Source organism: Odocoileus virginianus, chromosome 9 (assembly GCF_023699985.2).
Source record: "Odocoileus virginianus isolate 20LAN1187 ecotype Illinois chromosome 9, Ovbor_1.2, whole genome shotgun sequence".
Classification (NCBI taxonomy): Eukaryota; Metazoa; Chordata; class Mammalia; order Artiodactyla; family Cervidae; genus Odocoileus; species Odocoileus virginianus.
The window spans coordinates 72,994,698-73,021,551 of record NC_069682.1 but is presented as its reverse complement, the minus strand read 5'-3'; the positions used below and the strand labels follow the sequence as shown (position 1 = coordinate 73,021,551).

The following is a 26,854-nucleotide window of genomic DNA, read 5'->3' as shown; positions in this document are numbered from 1 at the left end:
CTGAGAGACTTACACTTCACTTCACTTAGGCTGATCGGGACGTGGGAGAGCGGCTGTGAACCCAGCAAGTCTTAGCCCTCGGGGAGCTTGCTTTCTGGGGCGTGGGGAGCCTGGCACCGTCCGTTCCGACGAGCACTGGGAAGGCGGGGTGATGTCACAGTGACCGGAGAGGGGGTACCTCTGGGCGCTGCGGTGACAGGGGCCTCTAAGGAGGCCACCCAGCTTCTGACCGTGAGTAAAAAACACCCTGAGGTCGAGCTCTTGGCCCGGCGCCCAACAGATAGTCAGCGCTCACCAAATCTGACAGAGACTCACCACTTTCCTGTCTCCTCCCTCCAGGGGACACTGCCCCCACCCCCCGGTCAGGCTGGTCCCCGGGGGCACCGCGCGAGGTGGGCCCACGGTGCGGGGGACGCTCGGGGTCCTCGGAGACCCTGAAACCGGCCCCGGCCAGGGACCCTCAAACGGGGCCTCTCCTCCCCGGCCAAGGGCCCTCCCCGCGCGTACCCTGCCCGTCACAGACGCCAGCCTGCGCGTGCCCAAGAGACGCCCGCTCAGACCTCGGCCCTCGGCACCGGGGGGTAAACTCAGCCCGACCGGTGGCGACAGAGCGATCGGACCCACAGGGCGACGGCGACACGCAGAGGAGCTCATGGGGCCGAGACGCGCCGCCCCCCGGCTCTTCCGCACGCTGCGGGCCCGCCCCCCGCGCGCCGCGATTGGCTGCGGCTCGGCGACCGCTGATTGGCTGGCGCGGCCCCCGGCGCGCGCCCCCATTGGCTGTGACGCGCGGCCGGGCGAGGCCCCCGCCGGTGCCGGGGCCGCGCCCCAGGCCGGACGGTCATTGGGCGGCGTGATCTCGCCGCGATTCCGCGGACCTGCCGCCGCCGCCGCCGCAGCCAGCGGAGCGCACCGGCTGGCCGGGCGACGGGCCATGGCGGGCGCCGAAGACGGGCCGGGCCAGCAGCCGGAACTCGAAGACGATGAGGCGGCGTTCTGCCGGCGCTGGGGCGCGCAGCACGCCGGGGCCCGCGAGCTGGCCGCGCTCTACTCCCCAGGTAGGACCTCCGGGCCCCCCTCCCGGCCCACAGTCACCAGCCAGCCTGAACTGCGGGGCCGCGATCCCGGGTCCCCCGGATCGGAACCCCAGCCTCAGGCCCCGATGCAGAGCTCCAGCCGCCGCTCCTAACTTGCAAGTAGCGCCCCTAAGTCTGGGGACCCCACCCCAGCGCCCCTTCCAAGCGCAAACCAGAACCCCAGCCACGGGGCTTTCTGGATGCAAAGACAGACCCTCGGATCAAGGAGCTGCCATATCAACTCCTCCGGCTACGGACAGCTCCCATCACGCTGTCGGATCCCAATCCTAGCCCGGGGTCCCCGCGGCTGTAAAGAGCCCTTAGTCTTGGGGACCCACCACGCCAAGACCACCGAGCCGAAGGCACCCCCCTCAGCGACATGCACTGCCACCCCTCCCCCCGCCCCCGTAAGCGTCACACCCTATCCCAGGTTCCCCAGATACAGATTTCACACCCTAGGGCCCTATCTGCCCCCCTGCCAGGGCCCTGGGCTGTAGTGACTTCACCCCACAAATCTGAGCATATCAGGTCTGCTCTGGGAACCTCAACTCAGGGGCCCCAGGTACCGAGTGCCCCAGACGCCCTTCCTCCAAAGCCCCATCCTAGATTTATAGCTTCAGTTTATAGACCCTCATCCCTCCACCTGCACCCCCCGAATTAACTGTCACACTGTATTTTGAAATTCTGGGTGGTAAGGGCCCTCCCTGCACACCTTCCAGTAAGCTTTCTCTCAAAATTTAAGCCCCAGACCCAGCTATTTCCTCTCCCCCATGTAGATGTTTATATGAACCTCCTCCATAGGGACTTGGGGGTGTCCACAGACCAGATCACAAACTTAGAGACCCTGCTCTGCTTCTGCCCCCAGGACAAGGTCCCAGTGTCTTCCTGCTGGGCCTACCGTTTCTGCTCCAGCAAGCACCGACCTCCACCCCCTTCTCTGACTTCCACTTGAGCCTCACAAATCTCATTGCCAGGCCCCACCAGAGCCAAGTGAACCCAGGGGTTAAGGAATTGCCTTTGAGAACTCCAGAGTCAGGTGACTGGGAGGCCCCTGTGTTTGGGTGTCGCTAGCTCATCCAGCTTTATTTATTTGTCAAACATTCTGACATCCTTCCTTTTGCCCGCGGCAGGGGGACGGGGACACCACGCATAGATAGCCCTTGCCTGGGGTGAGAACGAGTCCACCACCACCTTTGGCTTTCCGCCCTGCCTGGCCAGGGTTTGCATACCATCTCTGCCATAGCTGTGTGTGTGTGACCTTGGGCCCTTTGCTTTCTTGTTGAGTCCTAGGTCACCAGAGGCCTTTCTGGATTTGCAGTTTCATGTTCTGAGTCTGGTTTGTTTTTTTTTTTCATACCTAACTTGGGCACCTGGCCCATGATGCCATAGTGTCTTCAACCTGTTCCTGCAGCACCCAGCTTGTGGACCTAAAACCTCCTGTGCTCCCTGGGGCAGCCTGGACTTAGCATCCTGACTCCGCTTCTTAACTGTGTGACCTGGGCCAAGGGGCTGGCCCTCTCTGAGCCTCAGTTTCATCACCTCTAAGATGGGTACATGATAGAGCCTATCTGTTCCTTAGTGTCACTGGGGAGGGGAAATGAGATCATCCATCTTGTGCTGTGCCTGGCATACAACGGGCAGTCTCTATTATTAATGCAATAGCCCAACCTTTCCTGTGAGTCTTAGGGTACGCTGCCTCATCCCTGTGGTCCTCAGGCTCACCATCTGGAAATCCAGGGTAAGATTCAGAGGCCTCCTCCTTTGGTGTCCAGCTCCACCCACTCGAGTAAACCCTACAGACCTGGAAATCATAAGGGTGTTCTGAACCGCCCCTGTGGACCCCCCCTTCTCATTCCACCATGACTGCATCTTTGTCCACTCTGGTTTCCCCAAGTGCCCCTCACTGTCTGAAGGACAGCCCCTCAGGGATTTAAGGGTGCAGACAGTCTCCTGGTGCCCCAAACCTGCAATCAGAGGCCTTGTCTCCTCCCGACTTGGAGTTTGGGTGGGGCAAGGGGAGTGCCTGGAGGAGGGGAGTGAAGCAGAAAGAGACTGGCTTCCCTAAATTCCATAGGCCTCCGTCTGCCTGCCTCTGTCCCTTGACCTTAGGGAAGCACCTCCATCTCTCTGGGCCTGGCCTATAAAGTAAGGGACCAGGCTGAATACATATTGAGCACTGGGACCCTTGTCCCAGTCCTTGTTCTAGGCCGTGGGGGAACAAAACAGGGAAAACAGAGTTGAGCTTTCGTAAACCCAGTAAATAAGAGAAATAGCTTACTTGCCCAGTGGTGGCAAGTGCTGCGGAACAAATAGCCGAAAAGGGAGAAGTTGGGGACAGTCACATTTTAGGGGGGGCAGTTAAGGCCTCCCTGAGCAGGTGACATTTGAACCAAGACCAGAAGGGAGGGGCGCCAGAAGATATTTGAGGGAGGATTGGTCCAGACCAGGGACACAGACGTAACAAGTGCAGAGGTCCTGAGGTTAGAAGCAAGCCTGAAGTGTTCGCGGGAAACCGAGGTGGCCCGTGGGCTGGAGCAGAAGGAGCCAGGGCACAGTCACGAAGGGTTCTGGGTTCCGGGACTGAACTCCTGAGATTCACGGGGCCAGAGGTAGGTTGGTACCCTGACAGCTGGCAGCAATAATCAGGCAGTTAACATAGTTGACATTTATTGGTCCCTGACTGTGTACTGGGCGTTTCCTTCCTACGCTCTCATTTCAGCCTCCCTACAGTTGTCTCAGGGGCATCCTGGTATTAACTCCATTTTACAGGGGAGGAAACCGAGACCCCTGTAGCCTCCTCATAGCCCACCCCCCGACACGTGTTCTTCCCAGCACTTGTCCTGCCTGGGACTCGGCTTGCTTCTGCCCACCAGAGGGGAAGGTCAGCCTTGCCAGGGACACCACATGTTTGGCTGGCCTGGAGTGGCTGCACCCTGTCCGTCTTTAAGACCTTTCCTGAGGCTTAGCAAAGAGTGATGGTCACGATCACACAGAGTTAGCAGGGCCAGAACCTGAACACTGTTCGCGGGCGCTCTGGGTTCCGTGTTCCGAATCTTCGCTGTGGCGGTGAGCCCGCCCAGGGTGGGGGTGCTGGAGGGGGTCCGTGTTCCAGGGTGGCAGGGCAGCATGCCCGCTGGGCTGGCGCCAGACACGGTGGGCCTAGTGTCAGCTGGGAGCCCTGAGGGGTCTGATCGGGGCAGCTTGGGGTGAAGAGCCTCAGCCTGATCCCCTGGACCCTGGGAGTCTGCCCCGAGGACACGCCTGGGGCCTGGGAGCCGTAGAGGGCCCAAGTGTGGGTTCTGCCGACCCTCTGCCAGGTGAGCCTCTGTGAAGGGTGGGCGGGCTGGGCAGGCCTCCCCCAGCCTCACGGGCATGCCCAGAGGCGAGGCGGGTGTCCCACTTCCTGGCAGGTACCAGCTGACCTCTGGCTGTGTGGATACGCCAGCTCCAGGGGTGGATCTTGGCGGGTCCCTGGAGCCCCCCCGGCCTGTGGGACACACTCAGCGTGGGTGGGGGGTGCCGGGTGGGGTCCTGGCCCGCTGTCCTGGAGCTGAGCTGGGCTCTGTCCCCAGAGGGCCTCCTGAGGCCCCTCCCGGGCTGGCTGGTCCGTCACACTCCTGGCCCGGGTTGTCTCCCTCGTTGCTGTGTCTGTCTCTCCCTCTCTCTGGCCACACTCATTCTCTCCGTCTCCGTGTGTGTAGAGAGACCCCCGTCTCTTCCCCACCTCTTCTCCCTGCCTCTCACCTCTGTGTCTCTGATGCTGTTCTCCCCCGTCTGTCTGTCTGTCTTCCTCTGCGTCTCTCTGTCCCCCCACCTCCCTGAGGCCAAGGGTCTCCTAGTGGCCCGGGACCCACCTTAAGGGCAGATTCCAGGGCTTGTCTGACTGAAACCAGAAGAGCCAGGCCCGGTGCCAGGCCTCCGGCTGTGACCTGTCCCCAGGAAGGCAGAGGTGCCCCCCGCCCCACCCCTGCCAGCCCGGCACAGCCACCTCACGCCAGCTCGGCCCCTCCCCAGGCCGCAGGCATCACCTGTGTCCCTTGGCCCCGATCGTGGTCAAGCCAGAGGCTGGCTTAGGGAATCAAGGCCCGGCACTGTGCCAGAGGCGGCCCGAGCCCTCTCTCCGGAGGAGAGGCCTTCCCTTCCCCGGCCTCAGCCCGCCCATCTGTGATGTGACACCATTTAGACCCCTTGACCGTGCGGTCCCGGCCCGGCTAACTGTCCGTGTTGACTTCGGTGACTCTCGAGGGACTTCGGACACCTCACCTCTCCAGGCCTAGCTTCCCCCTCTGAAGGTCGGGGCAGCGAGCCCCCAGCGTTCGGGGTACGGCAGGCCGCGCTGGCTGGGATCCTCCCTGGCAGTTTACCTGGCATGTAAGACGTGCTCTGTGAATGCCACTTGTTACGATAGATGTGTTTTTTTCTGGATCATAGTTGAGGCACTGTTCTGCATAAGACTCCAGATCCCAGAGCCTAGAGAGACAGTTTAGATGGGAAAATACTCAGATTTCAGGACGTTGTCCATAGCAAAGGGAGAGAGTTGGGCTAGCCCCAAACATCCAGGCTCAGGTGTCCCACTTATAGGCACAGGATCCAAACCCAGCTCTTGGTTTTTGCCTGCTCAGCCTCAGTTTCCTCATCCAAGAAGTGGGATCACACAGTTCCTCCCTCGAGGCACGCAGACTTGAATGAAAGACTATGACTCAGGTTCGCAAACCCAGATGACTGCAGGGACCCAGCCAGCACTGCCACCAGGGGAAGCCCCCCAGGCTGAGGCCGCAGGGAAGAGAGTGGGCTGGGGTGAGCCGGGAGCTCTGCCCCGTCTGAGGGGGGCTCCGACCTGGGGTGGCCAGAGCCTGTGTTCTTAAAGGAAGCAAGAAAATAGGAATTTAAGTTGTTTTTTTTTTTAAGTGTAGCTACTTTTTGAAAAAAAAAAACTAAGAGCAAGATATGGCAGTGGGAGGGACTTCCCTGGTATTACAGTGGGTAAGAATCTGCCTGCCAGTGCAGGGGACGTGGGTTCGATCCCTGCTCCGGGAAGATCCCACGCGCCACAGGGCAGCTGAGCCTGCACCCCACCACCAGAGAAAGCCTGTGTGTCGCCAAGAAGACCCAGTGCAGCCGTTTGTTCTGTCGCTCAGTCCTGTCCGACTCTGCGACCCCACGGACTGCAGCACCCCAGGCTTCCCTGTCCTTCACCACCTCCCAAGAGCTTGCTCAGACTTAGGTCCATTGAGTCAGTGATGCGAAGCCATCCAACCATCTCATGCTTAGAAAAGACCCTGGTGCTGGGAAAGACTGAAGTGCAGCCATAGATAGGTAAATGAGATAAGACAGAGGGAGTGGGTCTGCAGAGTCTCTGGCGTGGGCCGCACCCCGTACCCAGCTGGCGATTGGCCTGGTTGTTGTTCCTGTCACTTAATCTCACTGCTGGCGCTGCAGGCTGGGGGGCGGCAGATCATACTGAGGAATCTCCCGTCCCTGACCACTGGCCCTCCCTGTTTCCTGCTTCTCAGCCCCCAACCCTGGCCGCAGACCAGAGCCACAAAAGGGAAAACCCTTCAGGTTTTCCTGACCTGACCTCCTGGTCAGGTCATGGTGACCCTGGTGGGGCCACTGGGGTGGCAGGGCCCCGTGGTGCCAAGGGAGCAGCCCACTGGGGTGGCGGGGCCCCGTGGTGCCAAGGGAGCAGCCCCTGACTGCAGAGTGGGCGGCGAGGGGCCTCTGTAGCTGCCGCCGCGTGAGGCCTTGAGGACCCTGGCTCTGTCTGGGCCCCAAGGCCCCCGTCTGTACAAGGGATGCGGCCCTGGGCATGTCCTCTGCCCACTCTGAGCCGTGGTCTTCTCACAGGGGGGAAGTTCTGGCTCTGGCTTGGAGCGCAGTCCACTCTCTGCAGCATGGACGAGGCCCGTTCTCTCTCTGAGCCCGTTCCCTGTCATGCAGCGCTTCAGTGAAGGGTGCCCAGAAGCAAAGCCTGGCAGTTCTCCTCTAGGATCGTAGTTAGGAATTTGTTATTCCACAAGCATTTATTAAGCACCAATGCGTGCTGGGGCCCTGCTGTGCAAGGCAGGCACGGTCCTAGGCCTCCTGAGCTGACATTGAGGGAGGGGAGGGAGGACGTTATGCAGACAGAGTTTCTCATGATGGGCCCCGTGGTCAGGGATCCCAGGCATTAAAGGAGGAATCGTGGGTGGCTTCCTGGAGGTGAAGGTTCCACAGAGAGATCTGCAAGAGATTTGTCCTTGAGACCAGCTGCCTGAGAAAACTGTTCCTGGGGGCCATGTCACATGCTGCGTCACCCATACGGTGTTTTTATTTCCTTTGGCGTTTTTAAATTTTAATGTATAATTATGAGATTTTTGCTGAAATATCGCATTCATAAATTTTAAATTCAAAAGGAGGCGAAAAGACAGTCTTAACTCTACAGTTGTTTGTTTTTTCTCTTTTTTTACGTAAATGGATGTTTGGCACTTTGCTGTTTGCACTTAACAGTTTGTCCTGAATATCCAGTCCCTCCGTCAGCTACATCGAAACAGTCACCCAGGCTTTTTGCCTGGCAACAGAGACACTGTAAACCAAATTAACTTGTCTGATTCCCCAGGCAGTGGACACTGAGGTTATTCTCAATGTTTCGATACATTCAACAAAGCTGCAGTTGAGTGAAATCAGCCTGTCCCAGCCCACAGGATATTAAAAATATGTGCCAGAATTATAGAGATGGTTTCACACCTGCATCCTGATTTCTGCCTCCTCTTGAGAATTAGAGGGTCTGACCTCCCTGGGCCCACACTCCCTGTCCTGGCAGTAGTCAGCCAGTTAGTGCCTAGTGCTTTAGGAAGGGTACATGTGCCACGGTGTCCCACTCCCCCCACCCAGCCCAACTCACTGCTTCAAACCACCTGTCCAGCCCCTGGAGATGTTAAGAGCTTGAGACCCCCTCATCAGCCCTGTGGCTGGAGCCATGGAAGTGATAACCATGGTCAGTTTCTCCTGAACTCCTGACTCATTGCCTGGAGCCTCACTTGATGGACGTGGGGCAGGGTCTGAATGTGCATAATTAAAAGCTGTTTGTAGCGCTTCCAAATAGTTGCCTACCGGAAGGGGGCAGGTGATGGAATAATGGGAATTTTAAAAAATGAAGCTCATTAAAATTCCTTCAGGGGTCTCCAGAGAGAGCCCGAAGGGGCCCACAAGACCAGTGTTGCGGTTCTGCCTGCCAAAGACTCAGCACATGTAAGGCCAGCCTCGTGGGCAGCAGGCCTATGCGCAGAAGGGCTTGGTTTAACACAGCTGGCCCGGAGTATATGACGTTGGACAGACCTGTCCCATTCTCTGGGCCTCAGTGACACCCTGTGAAATGCGCAGGCTGTCCCTGCACATTCAGCCTGCGGTCTGCACTGCAGACTCATGGAACACAGTCAGAGAGCACCGCCGCCCCCCCCCCTCCGCCGGGACCGGCCCCACCTGGGTCTGATCCTTGATCCCGCGGCCTTGGCCCGCCGCCCTGCACTCACTCTCACCCCTTCTCCCCGCAGGCAAGCGCTTCCAGGAGTGGTGCTGTGTGGTCCTGTGCTTCAGCCTCATCGCCCACAACGTGGTCCACCTCCTGCTGTTGACCCGCTGGGAGCAAACGCCCCTCGTTATGCTGGGCATGGGTGAGTCCCCGCAGCCCCGCTGCCTGCCTCGGTTTCCCCAGGGGCCAGAGACCTACCTAGTGTCTGCGCCATTCTGATGGCGACTCACACACCCGTGTGTGTGTACGTGCGTGCACAGGAATGGGGTTCAGGCTGTGGGGACCCTGTCTCCCATCACACACAGGTGGCAGCTGTGGCAGTCCTTGCTTGACGCAGAGACCTGGGCGTCATCCTCAGTTCCTCCCCTCTGTCACTCCACATCCACACCATCAGCAAGTCTCCTGGCTCTGCTTTCGAGTTGTATCCAGCATCCACCATCCCCTCCCTGGTCCAGCACTGTCCTCCAGCCTGGACTGTGGCAGAAGCCTCCTCCGTGGCCTCCCCGCCTCCACCTCAGCCCTCCACTGTCTGCTGTCCACAGGCAGCCGGGAGGATCCTGTCGGATCCCCCGTGAGCTCACACCACTGACCTGTTGTCCCTGGTCTACTTAGAAGAAAACACCAGCTCCTCGGCACCGCCTGGCCCCCACCCCTCCTCCCGTCACTTCCCTCCTCTCGTCGGCTCACCCCGCTTCCGCCACACCAGCCTCCTCACTGCCTCCCCGGGCACCGTCAGACATGCCGCTGGCTCGGGGCCTTTGCACAGGCCCTTCCTGAGCCTGAACTCTGCCCACGGAGCCCTGCGTGGCTCACTGCCTCGTCCCCCGCAGGGAGCACCTCCCTCAGCAACGGCAGCCCTGCCGTGCACCCTGCACCCCACTCTGTCCTATGTTCTGTTTCTTTGTCCCCTGCCTCCCCCACTCACACATCCTCTCCCTGAGAGTCAGGACTTGTGCGTCTCTGCTGCTGCGTCCCCAGACGTGATGCCTCACACAGTAGGTGCTCTATAAATACTCACCGAATCAGTGAGTGAATGAATGGATGCGCTGCACGCGTCGGTGCCTGCCGAGTGGTTTCCATCGGTCAGTCCTCATGCGTCCACGGCCTGGGCGATGGGCACTGCCATCGTTGGCATCGTTATCCAGAGCAGGAGACCGAGACTTGGAGCGGGGACCGGCTGGAGTCACCCCTTAAAACGGAGAGCACGACAGTTTCTGACTCGGGCCCTGGGGTGACATCATTCCTTCCTGTCCGCACTCTGCCCCCTGCTTTCCCCTCTGACTCAAGTGCTTGTCTGTCCCCCCGCCCAGGCTTGGTGGCCGCTGTGCCCTTGGTCCAGCCGGCTGGCCCCAAGTGTTCAGCTTCCACGGTCTCACTAAAAGCCTTCTGGCCACCCAGGCCAGTAGCACGCGGGCCTGCTAATTGAGCCATCAGGGTCTGCGGTAGGAGTGGGCATGTGCTGGGGGGCTGGACCAGCTGGAGGGAAGGAGGGTAACCCATTAGTGCTGAGGAGCCGGGCCCTGCCCACCGGAGCCAGGAACACCCCCTGTCCCGGGGCGAGAAGGACCTGCACCCCCGGCCTCTCTGCCTCAGGGCAGCACGTTCAAGGGAGGGGTGTTGATAGTGTGAGCCCCAACACCCCATCTAGGGGTGATCATAAGCAGACCGCTACATCCTGGACTCACATCAGCTCTGCCACTCCCAGGCTCCGTGGCCTTGGGCAAGTGTCGTTACATCTCTGAGCCTCTATACCACATCTGGAAAGTGAGGCTGCTCGTAGTACCTGCTGGCTGGGGCCACTGTGAGGGCCAGATGCATCCCTGCTGAGAGGGCAGCGACTGGGTCGAGGTAGGGAGGGGGAACCGCCCAACATTTCCCTCCCTGGGGCCCAGACCTTGCCTCTTAATGGTCAGTTTAACTGTGGATATTTCTTGAGACTACTGCATACCAAGGGCTTCCCAGGTAGCACTAGTGGTAAAGAACCTGCCTGCCAATACAGGAGACCTAAGGGGCGTGGGTACGATTCCTGGGTCTGGAAGATCCCCTGCAGGAGGAAATGGCAACCCACTCCTGTGTTCTTGCCTGGGAAATTCCATGGACAGAGGAGCTTGGCGGGTTGCCGTCCATGAGGTTGCTAGAGTCGGACACGACTGAACAACTACACGACAACAAACACCACCACGTGCCAAGCCCCACCCTGGGCTCTGAACTGTAGGTGGCAACAGGCGAGAGAGCTTCGATCACGTGCTCTGGGACCCGAGTGGTTTGCCTGTTGGGCAGCAGTGGGGTCTGGGATGGTGTAGCCAGACCTGCCCAGCTCCTAAACCGCAGGCTCCCTGACCAGGGACTGTATGGTCTGCACTAGGAGGGAGAGCATGTTCTCAGCAGCTGGCCCAATCTGGGCAAAGGACCCATAGCACTAGAGCCCCCGTGTGGGTTGAGTGAGCCAAGAGGTTGGGCACCCCGAGTAGGTCACCACCTCCCTCCACCCCCCATCCCCCCACGGGGCCAGATCTTCCAGCCTTGGGGTCAGGAGATTTCTGCTTATCAGCTAAGCTCTTCCACCAAACACCTTTGCCTCTGGACTGATAACAGCCAACAATCCCCTGATAGCAGTATTTGCACAGTTCCTGATCGATTTAAGTAGCCACCCTGATTTCTGTGTTGACACGCCGGAAGGAAGGGCACTGTGCCAGCCTACAGAAGCCACCTCTAGCCTGCTGCTATCTCCCAGGGGTTCTGGTGCCCCTGGCAGGCCCCAGAAAGCCAAGGAGCCAGAAGCCTTGAGAAGGTGCCCAGTTAATAAATACAGACAGATGATGCCACCCTGGATGGCAAAGTCAAGATTGGTGGAAACTGGCAGGGAAAATGAGAGGTAAGAAGTCAGGGACGGTCTCTCTGGAAAAGTGACATTTGCACAGAGACCTGCAGGCAGTGAGGGAGCTGGGCAAGGGGTTCTCTCCGGGGTTCTCTCCAGGCAGAGTGAGCCCCACACACTTGGAGAAGAGAAAGGAGGCCAGTGTGGCTGGAGAAAATGACCAAAGGAAAAGTAGTTGGGGGCAGCTCAGAGACCCATGGGGACCAGCCGTGCAGGGCTTTAAAGGCCATGGTCTGAACTTGGAGTTTTATTCTACAAGCCGTGAGAAGCCACTGGTGATTGTCCCCTTAGAGCCAGTTCAGTTCAGTTCAGTTCAGTCACTCAGTCATGTCCGACTCTTTGCAACCCCATGAGCTGCAGCATGCCAGGCCTCCCTGTCCATCACCAACTCCCAGAGTTTACCCAAACTCATGTCCATTGAGTCGGTGATGCCATCCAACCATCTCATCCTCTGTTGTCCCCTTCTCCTCCTGCCCTCAATCTTTCCCAGCATCAGGGTCTTTTCCAAGGAGTCAGCTCTTCGCATCAGGTGGCCAAAGTATTGGAGTTTCAGCTTCAGCATCAGACCTTCCAATGAACACCCAGGACTGATCTTCTTTAGGATGGACTGGTTGGATCTCCTTGCAGTCCAAGGGACTCTCAAGAGTCTTCTCCAACACCATAGTTCAAAAGCATCAATTCTTCAGCGCTCAACTTTCTTTATAGTCCAATTCTCACATCCATACATGACTACTGGAAAAACCATAGTCGACTAGATGGACCTTTGTTAGCAAAGTAATGTCTCTGCTTTTTTAATATGCTGTCTAGGTTGGTCATAACTTTTCTTCCAAGGAGCAAGCATCTTTTAATTTCATCACTGCAGTCACCATCTGCAGTGATTTTGGAGCCCCCCCAAAAATAAAGTCTGACACTGTTTCCACTGTTTCCCCATCTATTTGCCATGAAGTGATGGGACCGGATGCCATGATCTTAGTTTTCTGAATGTTGAGCTTTAAGCCAACTTTTTCACTCTCCTCTTTCACTTTCATCGAGAGGCTCTTTAGTAGTTCTTCACTTTCTGCCATAAGGGTGGTGTCATCTGCATATCTGAGGTTATTGATTTTTCTCCCAGCAGTCTTGATTCCAGCTTGATTCCAATCTTGATTCCAGAAACGCTCCAGCCCAGCGTTTCTCATAATGTGCTCTGCATTTAAGTTAAATAAGCAGGGTGACAATATACAGCCTTGATGTACTCCTTTTCCTATCTGGAACCAGTCTGTTGTTCCATGTCCAGTTCTAACTGCTGCTTCCTGACCCGCATACAGGTTTCTCAGGAGAAAGGCCAGGTGGTCTGGTATTCCCATCTCTTTCAGAATTTTCCACAGTTTATTGTGATCCACACAGTCAAAGGCTTTGGGTAGTCAATAAAGCAGAAATAGATGTTTTTCTGGAACTCTCTTGCTTTTTCGATGATCCAGCGGATGTTGGCAATGGTTCCTCTGCCTTTTCTAAAACCAGCTTGATTGCATAAAAAGCTTGCATCTCAATCCTTGAAAGTCTAGTATTAAATGGAAAAAACTTTTCCTAACTAAAAAAAATAAATAAAACCAGCTTGAACATCTGGAAGTTCACGCTTCACATATTGCTGAAGTTTGGCTTGGAGAACATTGAGCATCACTCTACTAGTGTGAGAGATGGGTGCAATTGTGCGGTAGTTTGAGCACTCTTTGGCATTGCCTTTCTTTGGGATTGGAATGAAAACTGACCTCTTCCCCTTGGAGCCGACATCATCTGATGCAGCAGGAAGGGCTGGAGGGGAGGCGAAGGTGGTAGCCCAGACCGCAGAAGGGCAGCGGAGGTGCTGAGAAGTCGTCAGAGCCGGGTGCGCTGTGAAGGGTGAGCTGCCAGAAGGTGCTGACAGGTTGGCTGTGGCGGCGAGAGAGAGAGGGGTCGGCAGCCTGAGGGGAGAGGCCGCCAACAACCCCGAAGCAGGTGCAGGAGCCGGGAGAAAGGAGCTGCGGGCTGGCGGCTGGAAGGCCTCCAGCAGGAAACCGGAACCGGAAATGCGGGAGTCCCGGGAGGGGAGACGCTGTTCGAAGCCCAGGTGCTGGCGGAGGGCCCCTGGGGGTGCTCTGAGAACAGAGGCCTGGGACTTCCAGGGCGGGAAGAGGAGGAAGAGCCAGCCAAGAGGGAAGATGGGGAGCCGGGCGGGGTCGCACAGACCCAGACGAGCAGGTGTTTCAGAAGACTTGGGGGTCAGCGAGGAACACCACCACGCAGAGCCGCAAGACGGGGCCTCGAGGGGACCGTCGGCTTTGCCCACCTGGAGGTCTTCAGCACAAGGACGGCGTTGGCCCCCGCGGATGAGTGACCCAGGCATGGCTGAGGGAGCCCTGAGCGGTTTGCCGCACTCGGGGAACGTGGAGGGAAAATGTGGGGGGTGGTGAGCTGGTGCCCGAAGGAGGGAGTAGAAATTCCTGGCAGGCAAAGGAGGGCGGGGGCTCCAGGCTGAAGGCACAGTGAGTGCAGAGGTCAGCAGTGAGTCAGTAGTCACAGGGCCTCGGGTCAGGTCGGGTCGTGGCCGGCCTCGCGGTCAGGAGTCTGCCCTGGAGGAGGAGCCTCCTGGAGGAGTCTCTGCTGGATTTGAGCCGAAAGGTGGTAAAGACAGGGTTTGGCCCCAGGGCTTCCCTGATAGCTCATCCGGGAAAGAATTCGCCTGCGGAGCAGGTTCAGCCCCTGGAGGAGGAAATGGCAACACACTCCAGCATTCTTGCCTGGAAAGTCCCATGGACGGAGGAGCCCGGTGGGCTACAGTCCATGGGGTACCGAGGGTTGGACACAGCTGAGCGACTGAACACACACACACAACCCACCGTAGGGACCAGCCCTCAGCAGGGCCTGTTTCCGTCTAGGCCGTCTCCACCCCAGGCCTCAGGGTGGGCGGGGCGGGGAAGTCCCAGCGCGTGGCCTGTGGGGAAATGGAGGCCCCGGGGGCTGTCTCAGGGTGAGTCAGTGTAGCTGGGGTGAGTCCTCACCGTTTCCTAGCCTGGCCCCTGCGGGCAGGCTGGTGACCAGGCTCAGGCTGCCCCCAGGGTGAGCCAGCCACCAGGCGCTGGCACCAGCCCTGGGACAAAGAAGCTTCTGTGTGCCCGCCTCTGCCAGCCCTGCCCCCGTTAAAGAGGACTTGGGCAGCAGGCCTGGAGGCCTCTGGACTCGCTGCTCTGGAAACGGCCACGGCCTATAGAGCACAGAGCCGTTTCCTCGTGGCGGCGGGGACAGGGCTCTCTCTCCAGAAATAATTCCTGGCATCTCGGTAAAGCCCATGTCCCTCCTCCCTGCTGGGCAGCCAGAAAAGGCCAGGGGCTGGTCACTGGACAGATGACACCGCGGAGGCTCCGAGAGGGGAGCGGTGTTTAGCCACTAACTGTGCCCGCGTTGGGGGGACTCACTGTGTCCCGAGGACCTGCAGTGTGTGCCCAGCCACTCCTTTGTGTGACTTTTTCACCCCCGTGCACTGCAGCCCGCCAGGCTTCTCCATGGCATTTCCCAGGCAAGAATGCTGGAGTGGGTTGCCGTTTCCTTCTCCAGGGGATCTATCCGCCCCAGGGATGGAGCCTGCGTCTCTTGTGTCTCCTGCACTGGCAGGCGGATTCTTGACCCCTGGCCACCTGGGAAGCCCTTAGGACCTGCATTCCCTTGTTATTAGCTGATGGTACTTCAGTGACATAAGTACTGTTCCTGTCTCAGATCTGGACATGAAGGCTCAGCATCATCAGGAACAGCCCTCTCTCTGGTCTCTGCCCACCGACCAGCAGCCCTGACCGCTCCTTACCCTCCAGGTCTCACTTCTTCCTCTGGCAAGTGGGATGTGGTGGGGCCCATCACAGTGGACATGAAGTGGATAGTACCCTTTTTTTTTAATGGACTTCCTTTTTTAGGACAGCTTTAGATTTACAGGAAATGAGCAGATAGTACAGCAAGTTCACATATAAGCCCTGGCCCCAGTCCCCCCTTATTAGCACACCTCATATTAGTATCATATGTGTGTTACAATGAATGCACCAATATGCATACATGATTATGAAGTAAAAGTCCATAGTTCATTCAGAGGTCCTTAAGTTTTTTTCAGCTTTTAACATTTTTTTAGGTAACAGCTTTGTCAACATATCGTTCACACAATATTCCATTCACCCATACAAAGTGCACAATTCAGTAGATTTTAGTAAATTTACCAAGTTACCTGATCATCACCACAGTCAACTTTAGAACTTGCATCACCCTGCAGAGAAGCCCTGTACCTCTTAGCCATTAAGTCCTAACCGATCTCCTTTCTGTATCAGTAGATTCTCATATTTTGGGTATCTCATGTAAATGTAACTGTGGTCTCTTGGGTTTTTTGGTTTGTTTGTTTGGTTGGTTGTGTCTTAACTTTTTGTTTTATGTTGGAGGATAGATAGCCAGTTGACAACGTTGTGATGGTTTCAGGAGCACAGCGGAGTGGCTCAGCCGTACGTACCATCCTCCTCCCCCACACTCCCCTGCCATCCCGGCTGCCACTTACTGACAGAGTCCCCTGTGCTTGTTGGTCATCCATTGTCAAGGTGGCAGCATGTACGGGTGTCCTTAATTTGTAGTTACTGCCCTTTTTCTATCCCAGGATCCCGTCCACGATCCCACATCACGTGTAGTTGTCATGTCCCTTGAGGTTCCTGAGCTGTGAGTGTCTTGGGTCTTCCTTGTTTTCAGTGACCTGGACCGTTTGGAGGAGTGCTGGTGTCTTGTGGGATGCGCTTCTGCCGGGATTTGTCTAGTGCTTTTCTTAGTGGGCTGTGTGTCATGGGTAGGAAGAGCCCAGAGGTCAAGTGCCCTTTCCATCACCATCGATAGCACGGACATGTCCCATCAGCATGATCTGTCAGCATGACGTTGACCTTGACCACCGGGCTCAAGCGGTGTTTGTCAGCTTTCTCCCCACCTCCCTTTCGTGTCGTTACTCCCCTTGGAGAGGAGTCACTGCACAGCACATGTTTAATCTGTGGGCATCTATATACCCAGTGATACACTTTTTAACACCTTTGACAAAGGACCCAGCACACAGGAAGCACCCTAGTGTTAACTGTGATTACAAAACATTTTTCTAATGTTGTTTTTATTATCATTATCATCTGTAAGGAGTTTCTCAGGTGGTAAAGAACCCGCCTGCCAATGCAGGAGACATAAGAGACGCAGGTTCGGTCCCTGAGCTGGGAAGATTTTCTGGAGGAGGGCATGGCAACCCACTCCAGTATCCTTGCCTGGAGAATCCCATGGACAGAGGAGCCTGGCGGGCTTCAGTCCATGGGGTCGCAAAGAGTCGGACATGACTGAAGCGACTTACCACGCACACATCATCTGTAAGGATTAAGTGCTTAGGACGATTAAGGAGATGAGATCTGTAACCGGCTTAGGACTGGCCTTGGTACAGTTTAGGGATTAAGAGAGATAAAACATTTAAGGTGCTGGCACAGGGCCTGGTAACTATAAGTGCTCAATAAATATCAAGTAAAAATAAATAAGCAAATGGGTGGGTAGATGGATAGGTAGGTAGATAGCTGACGTCTTTACCCAAAGAAGATGAGGGCATGTGTCCTCACACAGGCTTGTGAATGGAAGTTCACAGGAGCCGAGCATTCCAGCTCCAACCTGGAAACAGCCTCGTTGTACACCAGCAAAATGGATAAATGCACTGTGGTACATCCAGGTGGTGTAATACTATTTGGCAATGAAAAGGATAAACTCCTGAGACAACCACGTGGGTGCCTCTAGAAGCATTATGCTAGTGAAGGAAGCTAGACCCAAGAAAGCATATCCCATAAGGATCCATCTATGTGAAGTTTCAGAATTGGCAAAACCAATGTATAATTATGGGAAGGAGATTGGTGGTTGCATGGAACAAGGGTGAGGAGGGAAGCTGGGCGCCATGAGGGAGCCTGCTGGAGGGCTGTGTTCTCCTGAGGCAGCGTTAGTTCAGGCTGACGGGATGGGGGCACCTCCGCTGACCCTTCGCTGGCAAAGTGAAGATGCTGAGGCCCAGAGCAGGCGAAGAGTTTGCCAAGGGTCATACAGCAGTGCCTCCAACTCTTGGTCTAGCTCCCCCTTAGCTTGGCCACAGTGCCGCTATTCCCTCGTGTAGACACAAGGCAGTGTGTACACAGCGTCCTGTAGTATGCAATAGGAGCTCTATCAATGCCCCTGGACCTACTGAGGCACAGTTTAAGGGCATGAAAGGGCGTTGGTTTTGGAGACTGGTAGACTAACCTCTTCTCAAACCAGGTCTGCCACTCAGGAAGGTGGTTCAACCTCCCTGAGCCCCTTTGCTCATCCGAGAAGTGGAGAAAATAAACGAGGCTGTGCCCTCAGATGGTGAGCAGTGCTGTAAAAGAAAGCAAGGAGACGTGACCGAGAGCACCTGCCTGGGAGGCCGGCTTTAGCCGGGGGCTCCGTGATGTTTACTCTGAGCTAGAAGACGGAGGAGGAGCCAGCCTGACTTCAGGGGTCTCAGGGAGGGGGTGGGGTGCCGGATAGAGGAGCAGCAAGCGCAAAAGCCCTGGGTTCCCAGCCTTCGCCAGCCCCTTCCCCAGCCCAGCCCGCCCCGCCCCCCCCCCCCCCCCCCCCCCCCCGCACCGCCCATGAGGAGCACAGCTGCCCAGGCCTGTGCACCAGCCTTTGAGCCCTGGCATGGCTTCCCCCTCCCCAGCGCGGCCCCCAGGCAATGTCACCCCTTCCTCACCTTGTCCTTCCTTTCCTTAATTTATTTTCTGCTGTGCTGGGTCCTCACTGTTGTGAGGGGACCGAACCCATGTCCCCTGCACTGGCAGGCAGATTCCTCTCCACTGTACCACCTGGGAAATCCCCCTGCCCCTCATCTCTCTGTCCCAATGACATGAGCCCAGCCAATGTCCGATGCATCTCTGGCTCTAGCGCTGGGCACACAATAGGTCCCTGAAGAATGCCGCCTTTATGGGCTAAATGACTAAACAACAGCAAAGATAACAATAGTATTGGGGGCTCCCTCTGCACTACAGACTGTTCTTTGCGCTTCCCATCGACTCATTCAACGGATGTTTACCGACCCATATTGTGTGCTGAGAAGTGGGATGCAGCCATAAACAAAAAACGAAAATTCCTGACTTTGTGGAGCTGACATTTTTATAGGGGAAGACAGTAAACAGAAGTGAAGTCCAAGGTGATAGGTGCTTGGAGAAGAAGAGAGGCAGGAAATGCTGGGAGATGGGGGTGGTTACGGTTTTAGATCAGGTGTCCTCGGGGGACCTTTGAGGCAAAGATCTGAAGGAAGTGAGGGAGTGAGCTGTGTTACATTTTGGGAAAGAATGTTCCAGCAGGGTGAAGAGCAAGTGCAGAGACCCAGAGGCTTGTAAGGGGGTGTAAGGGAAGGGGAATATGCCAGTAGGGCTGAGACGCAGGTGGTGGGGAGCAGGATGGGGTGGTGCTGGGGTGTCACCTCGGGCAGCGGGCTGGCCACTCTGCCTTGGTTTCCCCATGTGGACAGTGTCATGGTACATCCTACCGAGTTATATTTGGACCCCAAGGTAGCTTAAGAGCCCAGCTCTGCCACTTGCCATGTGTGCGACCTTAGTCTAGTTAGTTCTATCCTCCAAGTGTCAGTTTCCACCTCTATAAAGTAAAAATAAAGATGGTACCCGCTTCTAATAGATGGTGAGAATTCATGAAGATCGAGCATGTCTGGCACTGAGAAAAGGTATTCAGTAAACGATAGCTGCCGTGTTCTTTTTTAATCCTCCTGATTCTCATCTGTCTGGAGGAAACTGGGGCGCAGAGAGGTTAAGGAACACGCCCAGTGTCACACAGCCGGCGAGTGACAGCTGGCTTGTGAGTCCAGGCGTAACAGTGCTTACCCTCTGGATATACTGAACCCTCATGTGAGCAAGTGGGTTGGGGGGTACTGTGAGGGATCTTTGTTCTGAAAAGGCTGCTGGGGGCCAAATGATCAGATTGACAACTGGTAAAAGCTGGGTTGCGGGGGTGTGGCTTCTGTCTGGACCTCGGTTCCTTCTGGGCACCAAACCCCGGAATGACCTTGCCGTCTACCACCAGTAGCACTGGAGGAGAGTGGGGCGACTGTGGGTCCGAGAGAAGGGGCCAGCAGGCTCCTAACGGGAAAGGCCGGGCAGGCTGAGCCCAGTGTACTCTCTCAGACTCACCTGGCCGGTGAGGCCCCGCCTCTCCCTGGGGACGATCAAGTGAAGGGGCACAGACTGTGGCTCCATTCACAGGGAGCATAGTGTCCCAAGGAGAGAAGGGAGCACCCTAACATGAATGAGTGAGCGAGTGACTTCCTGAGTTGGGGTGGGGAGCAGGGAGGAACGTGCTCTCGTCCCCCCCACCTCCAGCTCACCCTCCTCTTGTCCACAGTGGCAGGGGCTCTGCTTGCTGACTTCCTGTCCGGCCTGGTGCACTGGGGAGCCGACACCTGGGGCTCCGTGGAGCTGCCGATCGTGGGGAAGGTACGTATGTTGGCCCAGCCCTGAAGCCCAGCCTGTCTCCTCCAGGAGGAGGTGGGACTGTCTGACCTGGGCTGAGTCCCCTTTCCTCTCTGAGCCCATTTCCCTATCTGTAATATGGGAACCGTGGTTCCAGCCTGACCCCGCCTCCCCCGCCTTCAAGACCAGAACAGGAATCCCCTGGGATTTCCTGGACGCCAAAGCATCAGGCGTGGGACAGAGAGCTTTGATACATGTCCACCTCACTGGACCCCCTTGAACTTGGGGACCACACCGCATCTTGTTCTCCTCTGCCTGCCCTGCTGCACCTCACTGTTCCTTTTCATTGAACTTTATCTGGTGTCAGATGTTTTGATTGCGATAGAAAATCTGGTACACACTTAACCACAGAAAGGTACTGATCTGTGTACTAAAAATTTCAGAAGCCAAGTTAGGGCGTGGTTGTGTCCAGTAGGACGAACAGACCGTATTCTCTGGACCCCATCCCTCTCCCCGTCTGTCTCTGCTTTGCCCTCCGCTGGCTGCACTCTCACGCGGGCTCTCCCCTGGGAAGGTGGCGGGGATGGCCGTCCACTGCCTCGACGTCCGTCCTCCCAGCTCAGCGCTCCGCGGAGACCGCCCCCTTTCCCATAGTTAGGACCGGAGCCCCACAGCTCATCCCCATTGGCTTCGCTTGGATCACGTGGCTGTCACACAGCCAGTCACTGTGGCCAGAGGAATGGGGCGCTCTGATTGGCTGGGCCGGGGTCCGAGGAGGCAGCCTGATTGGAGCAGCTGGGACTAAGAGAAGAAGCGGAGGCTCTTACCAGAAGGCCGGGTTGGATACTGGAAAAAGAAAAAGGGTCCAGCCTGTCAGTGTAAGGGGCCTCCTCAGTTGCCTCAGGGTAGGAGAGGAGGGTGGAGGTTGTCGCCAACCCCCTGTCCATAGCCCAGGTCCGGAGACTGAGGCCCACGGAGGGGCAGTACCAGCTGGAGGTCCCACCAGGTCATTTCCATCCATCTCCTGCTAAAGCTGCTAGGCCCAGAGCCTGAAGGCTGGGGGAACCCACAGCAATGCCGTGCTGGGGCGGCATGCCAGAGACAAGGAGGTGCTCCCGCGCGGGGTGTGTGTGCAGGAGGTCAGGGAAAGGGGCTGACTGGGCGGCTCTGTGCCCTCTCCCATCCCCCCACCTCACCCAGGCTTTCATCCGGCCATTCCGGGAGCATCACATCGACCCAACAGCCATCACCCGGCACGACTTCATCGAGACCAACGGGGACAACTGCCTGCTGATGCTGCTGCCACTGTTAAACATGGCCTACAAGTTCCACACCCAGAGCCCAGGTAAGCATGCCCGCTGGGGCAGGGGAACCTCCAGGGAGCCCTCGGGGACAAGAAGATGCGCACCCCTCCCACGAGCCTCCCGTAGCTCGTGTGGCTGTTTGGCCCCTCAGTGTTATAAAAGTTTAGTTAGTTGCCCTTATGTAAAGTTGGGATATTTGACATATAGATCTGTGTCATATGATCTCTCGAACAATCCGACCTGGGTCCTGGCTCCCACTTGGGCACTGGGCCGGAGCTGAGCTGTGGGGTCCCCCTTACACAAGATGCACATTTGCTGCAGTCCCCACTGTTCCCTGCAGTCCTAACCTTCCCCCCACCTCCACCTTGTTCATTTGAATTCACCTGCCTGGCCCTGGGGGCTTCTGATCTTGCTGCCTGGGCTTAGTGGAAAGAGTATACATAGCCTGCAAACTCAGTCCTGAGTTCAGAGCTCTGTCCTGCCTGTTTGGGGAAGGAAACTCGTCCCAAGGCAAGTCCCATCACCTCTCTGAGCCTCATTGACCTTATTGCAGGAGAAGGTAGGGGAAGAGCCCTTCCTCTGAGCCAGGTCTTGTTCTAACAACTTGACACCTTGCTGGTCTTCAGAGCAGCCCCCCATGGGGAGAAGGGCCGAGTGTTTATGGTTCCCACCCACATCCTCTCCCCTCTGCTCTTCGTGGTGGTGGCGGCCATGAGCTCCCTTCTGAGAACTGCCAGCACAGGTCCCGCCCCTCCCCTTGGGATAAGCCTGAAGTCAGTGACCCAAAGAGCCTGCAAAAGACCAACCCCCTGCCTCTGAGTGGGACCAACTCTGTGGAGTCATCAGCATTTCAGAATCCACCCTCCACCCCCCAGAATCAGGCTAAGACAAAACCCCCCCATCCCATCTTTGCTTAACTCTTCCCCTGCCCTGTCCTGCTTTCCTCACTCCTTTGGGTGTTTTTCAGAAGATTCCCCTCCCTAGTCAGATAAATCACGTGCACATGAGTCCTTGTCTCAGCGAGGCTCTGCTTCTAGGGAATGCAGACCAAGATTTATTCCCATTTCATTGATGAGGAAGTTGAGATGCAAAGAGGTAGAGTCGCTGACCCAAGTTCACACAGTCAAGAAATGTTGGAGCAGGGACCTGCATCCAGCCCTGCCTCACTCCAAAGCCCGTATTCTCAACCATTACTTCTGCTTAGTCCCATTCTGCCCACTGAGCAGAAGGGAACACTGAGGCCAAAGGAGAGTCTGAGCCTGCCGGAGGCCGTGTGGGACATTAGGAGGAGGCCAGGGTGCCTGCTGTCCCGGGAAGTTTGCTGCCCAGGGGCAACGGATGAGGGCCAGGCTGGCAGTGGGCCCCCGCCCTGTGTGACAGCTATTTGGGGCCTGTGGACACCCACACTCTCCCCACCTTGCAGAAGTCCTGGAGCAGCTGTACGCCTGGGAGTGCTTCGTCTTCTGCCTGATCATCTTTAGCACCTTCACCAACCAGATCCACAAGTGGTCGCACACGTACTTCGGGCTGCCGCGCTGGGTCATCTTCCTGCAGGACTGGCACGTCATCCTGCCCCGCAAACACCATCGCATCCATCACGTCTCCCCCCACGAGACCTACTTCTGCATCACCACAGGTGCATTCACAGGGCAGCAGGGGACGGGTTGGCCCCCCACTCCGACCGCCACTCCATCCTTAGGGTCGGGGCAGAGGTCGCAGGGGAGGAGGCGCAGTCCTGGAGGAACTTTCTCTCAGAACACACATTTCTTGGGCACCTACTATGTGCCACGCAGTCTTCTAGGTGCCAGGGACACAGCCATAAATAAAACGGACATACACGCATCCTCTTGATAGAGTTGTGATTCCAGCCACCCATCGTCTAGCAAATATTTATTGAGCACCTGCTATGTGAACAAAACACAAAAATCCCTACCTTTATGGCATTCTAAGAGCGGACATCCCAGGCAATGAGTCCTGCATCTGACAGTCCTAACTGCCAAGGAAGACAATAACACAGAAGGGGGTAGCAGACGGAAATAGGGAGCTCTGCCCCTATAAATGAGGTGGTCAGGGAAGGCCTCCTGGAGAAGGTGGCATTTGAACTAAGGGAGAGAGTCATGAGACCTGGAGGAAGAGCTCTCCAGGCACCAGGAGCAATAGGTGAAGGAGGCAGGAACACACTCGCCTAGTTTGTTTCAGGAGCAGCGAGGAGGCTGGTGTGCAGTGGGGGCCAGAAGGATAGGAAAGCTGGCACAGTCCAGGTTTGAGAGACGCCGTGGGGACAGACGAAGCAGGGTGAAGAGCAGAGAGTCGGGGGGAGCGGGGTGTGGCTGTTTATAAAGGAGATCAGAAAACAGTGAGAGGGCCCTGTGGATAAATAAGGACAGATCAGCCCAAGCAGAGGGCACGGCAGGTGCAAAGGCCCTGAGGCCAGAACACGCGCCCGGGAGCAGTCAGGAGGCCCACATGCCGTGTGCAGTCAGGGAGCCAGTGCCAAGGAGGTGAGGCAAGCAGGTGTTCCGGGGCCCGTGGGTATCTTTTTAAGGTTAAGTACACCACGGTGCTCTTAAGTCAGGCCAACGTGGGTAACCTTCCGCTCCTCCATATGCAACTTTCAGAGGCTCACAGCCTCCCTGGTTATCAGTTTTCTCATTCACAAGATGGGGTTCCAGCCACTCCTTCACGCACCACCTCCTGGGCTGCGGTGTGAATGGTCAGACGGCAGATGCAAAGTGCCTGTCACATAGCGGGTACTCAGTAAGCTACGCCGACGGGTGTGGGAACAGGGGTTCGGTTTTGCTTTGGTTTAGTTTGGTCAGGTATTTTGTAGGGTTTTTGTTTTTGCTTTTCTGAAAGCAGAACTGAGAGCCACAGAAAATATTTTTTTGTACATCCTAAAGTCATGCTTTTTAGGAGCAGGTGGAGGGGTAAAATTTAGGCTGTTCAGGAGATCACTTAATTGTTCAGCCAGGGCTGGGATCAGTCTTGGTTTGGCCAGGTACTAACTGGGAGACTGCCCTCCAAGACAGTCTTCTCATGTGGAAAATGGGACTCGTAACAATACCTAGTTCAAGCTTCAGGCAGGAAACTGTGATGCAGATTAAATAAGATTATGAGACTTATTTAATGGAAATAAGACTATTTACTTAGCACCTACCATGCCAGGCATCATCCTAGGCCCTGGGATCCAACAGGATCAACGGTGAAAGAACATGGGGTTCTGGGTTGGGAGCTGGAGATCAAAACCAACACTACATAAGGAAGTGACAAATTAATGAGGATGGTTACAGGTAAAGAAATAAGGATGGGTGAAGGCCTGGAGGGCTGCTAAGTGGTAGTCAGGGAAGGCTTCCTGGAAGAGGTGGCAATTAGAGCCAAGTGATAGGAAGCACTGCCTCTGTGCCTGCCATATAGTAAGCACTCAATAAGAAGGTGAGTGAAGCATTGAAAGTGTGTCTGAACAGCCGCTCAGCCCACTGATGGGAAGCCCCCATCCCCAGATTCCTTGGTCAGCCCTTTTCCCCTGAGCTCTGCAGACCAGTTCCTCCGCTGCCCAAGGCAGGGCCAGCTGTCTCTCTCTGTGCTCTTTCTGTTGCTCTCCCATTCAACCCCTCCTCACTCCTCCCTGCCCTGTCTCTGCTGCAGGCTGGCTCAACTACCCTCTGGAGAAGATGGGCTTCTGGCGACGCCTGGAGGACATTATCCAGGCCCTGACAGGCGAGAAGCCTCGGGCAGACGACATGAAGTGGGCGCAGAAGATCAAATAACTCCTCCAGGCCACCACCTCATTGCCAGCCTTCCCCAGCTCCCCCAAACTGAAGCCATCTGCCAAACTCCAGCCTCCTTGCGCTGGCCACTCCAGGTGGAGAGGACACCTCCTGGGCTGGGCCCGGGCACCTCCAGCCCACCCACACCCCCTTGTGACACAATACTTGAGCCACTGATTTTTTTCATTTCCTTCTTTTCATTTTTCCCCCCTTGGCCCCTCCCTAGGCACCTGAGCTGCTGTCTGCCAAGCCTGACTCTGCAAAAAAAGAGAAAGAGCCCAGCCCTTTCAGCCATCCCCTGGGCTGAGGACAAGCTCACAGCCCCCCCACACTCCCACCACCCCCTGCCCCACTGGGAGCCCTTCAGCGTGGCTGATATCGGGACACTGACCTGTTCCTGTCTGTCTGCCCGCAGAGCTCTAGGAGCCCCCGGGCACAGCTGAGTGTCCCTGGACCGTCACCCCGCTGTGGCCCTGCCGACTGGACTCTGAAGGCCTGGGTGGACAGACAGCCCCAGTCACCACCTTCAGCCTAGCTTGTCCACCCAAGGGCGGCAAAGTGCAGCAGGGGTTTGGGGGCAGCCGGCCAGACAAAGCCAGAATTTCCTGATCGAGTCTGGATTCCATTGTCCCCGGACCTTTCCCCCATCTGCCTGTGTGATTCCAGCCAGAGCTGACGTTTCTAATCGGAGGATGTCTTTGAAGGGCACAGCCCCTGCAAAGGGTCTTGGTCATTGGAAAGGGACACGGTGTCCCTTCTGACTTGAGAGTATGTCAGAGAAGGAAGAGTGGGGCTTTTTTGTTTCGGTTATTTTTTTTTTAACGGTGCTTGCTTGTTTAATGTAAATAATAGAAGGCCTTAATATCTTTTCTGTAACACGGAGTAATATTTTAATGTCATGTTTTGGATGTACATAATATATTTATAACAAAGCAGCAAGAGTCTACTTAACCTGGGCTGCCTCCTGGTTCCTGATTGGCTGGGGGAGGGGAGGTAAGGAGGCTGGAGGGTGAGGCCCCACCCACCCCTGTTCCCAGGTTCCCCCGAAGCCCTCTGCTAAGGATGGAGGCTTTGTCCCCCGAGACAGTGAATCAGTGTTGACATCTGCTCCAGACCCTTCTGGAAGGGGGACCCGTGATTCTGTGAGGAATTTTCATGTAGGAGATCATGGTGAGACATGGAGGCAGAGCCCTACTGAGGAATTCCTTCTGCAAAGGTTTACTGGCATCTGGTATGTGCCAGGCTCTGGCCTGGACACCAGGCATGGAAATGAACCAACAAACAAGGACCTCCCCTGGAGGAGTTGACTTCCTGGGGAGAGACAATAAACATAAATAAATGCACACAGACATTCGGGTGGTGATTTGTAAAGAAAATGAAACGCTTGGGATGACATTGGAAAAGGGTGAGGCTGCTTTGGCAGGTCAAGGAGGGCCTCTCTGAGCAGGTGACATTTGAGCTGAGACCTGGAGGAGGAGATGGAGCCAGTTGGGGAAAGAACTGTGGGAAAAGCCCTGGCCGGACAGTAGTGCAAAGGCCCTGAAGCAGGAACATGCCTGGGGTTTTTTAAAGAATGTGGCTGGACTGGAGTGAGCAAGGGGACAGTGGAAGATGAGATTTGAAAAATAGGGACCAACTATATGGATAGCCAAATGGGGAGATGACATTTTAAACAAGTATCTTGTTCATTTATTCATTGAACAAATACAAGGTGCCTCCTATATGCCAGGTGCTGGGATTCAGCAGTGAACAGACAGGCATTTACAATTAATCTAGTCTGGGCTGCTGCTGCTAAGTCACTTCAGTCATGTCCAACTCTGCACGACCCCATAGACAGCA

The 26,854-nt window shown here is 56.3% G+C and overlaps 1 protein-coding gene across 1 annotated transcript; it reads left to right on the top strand.

Annotated features, from left to right (window-relative positions):
- Nucleotides 1-813: 813 nt before the first annotated feature.
- On the top strand, nt 814-26,362 carry PEDS1 (plasmanylethanolamine desaturase 1). Its single transcript, XM_020888616.2, has 6 exons — nt 814-1,058; nt 8,609-8,728; nt 19,877-19,968; nt 21,145-21,289; nt 22,672-22,884; nt 24,894-26,362. The coding sequence occupies exons 1-6, from the start codon at nt 935-937 to the stop codon at nt 25,013-25,015; spliced, it is 816 nt and encodes a 271-aa protein (XP_020744275.2). The 5' UTR covers nt 814-934; the 3' UTR covers nt 25,016-26,362.
- Nucleotides 26,363-26,854: the final 492 nt, after the last annotated feature.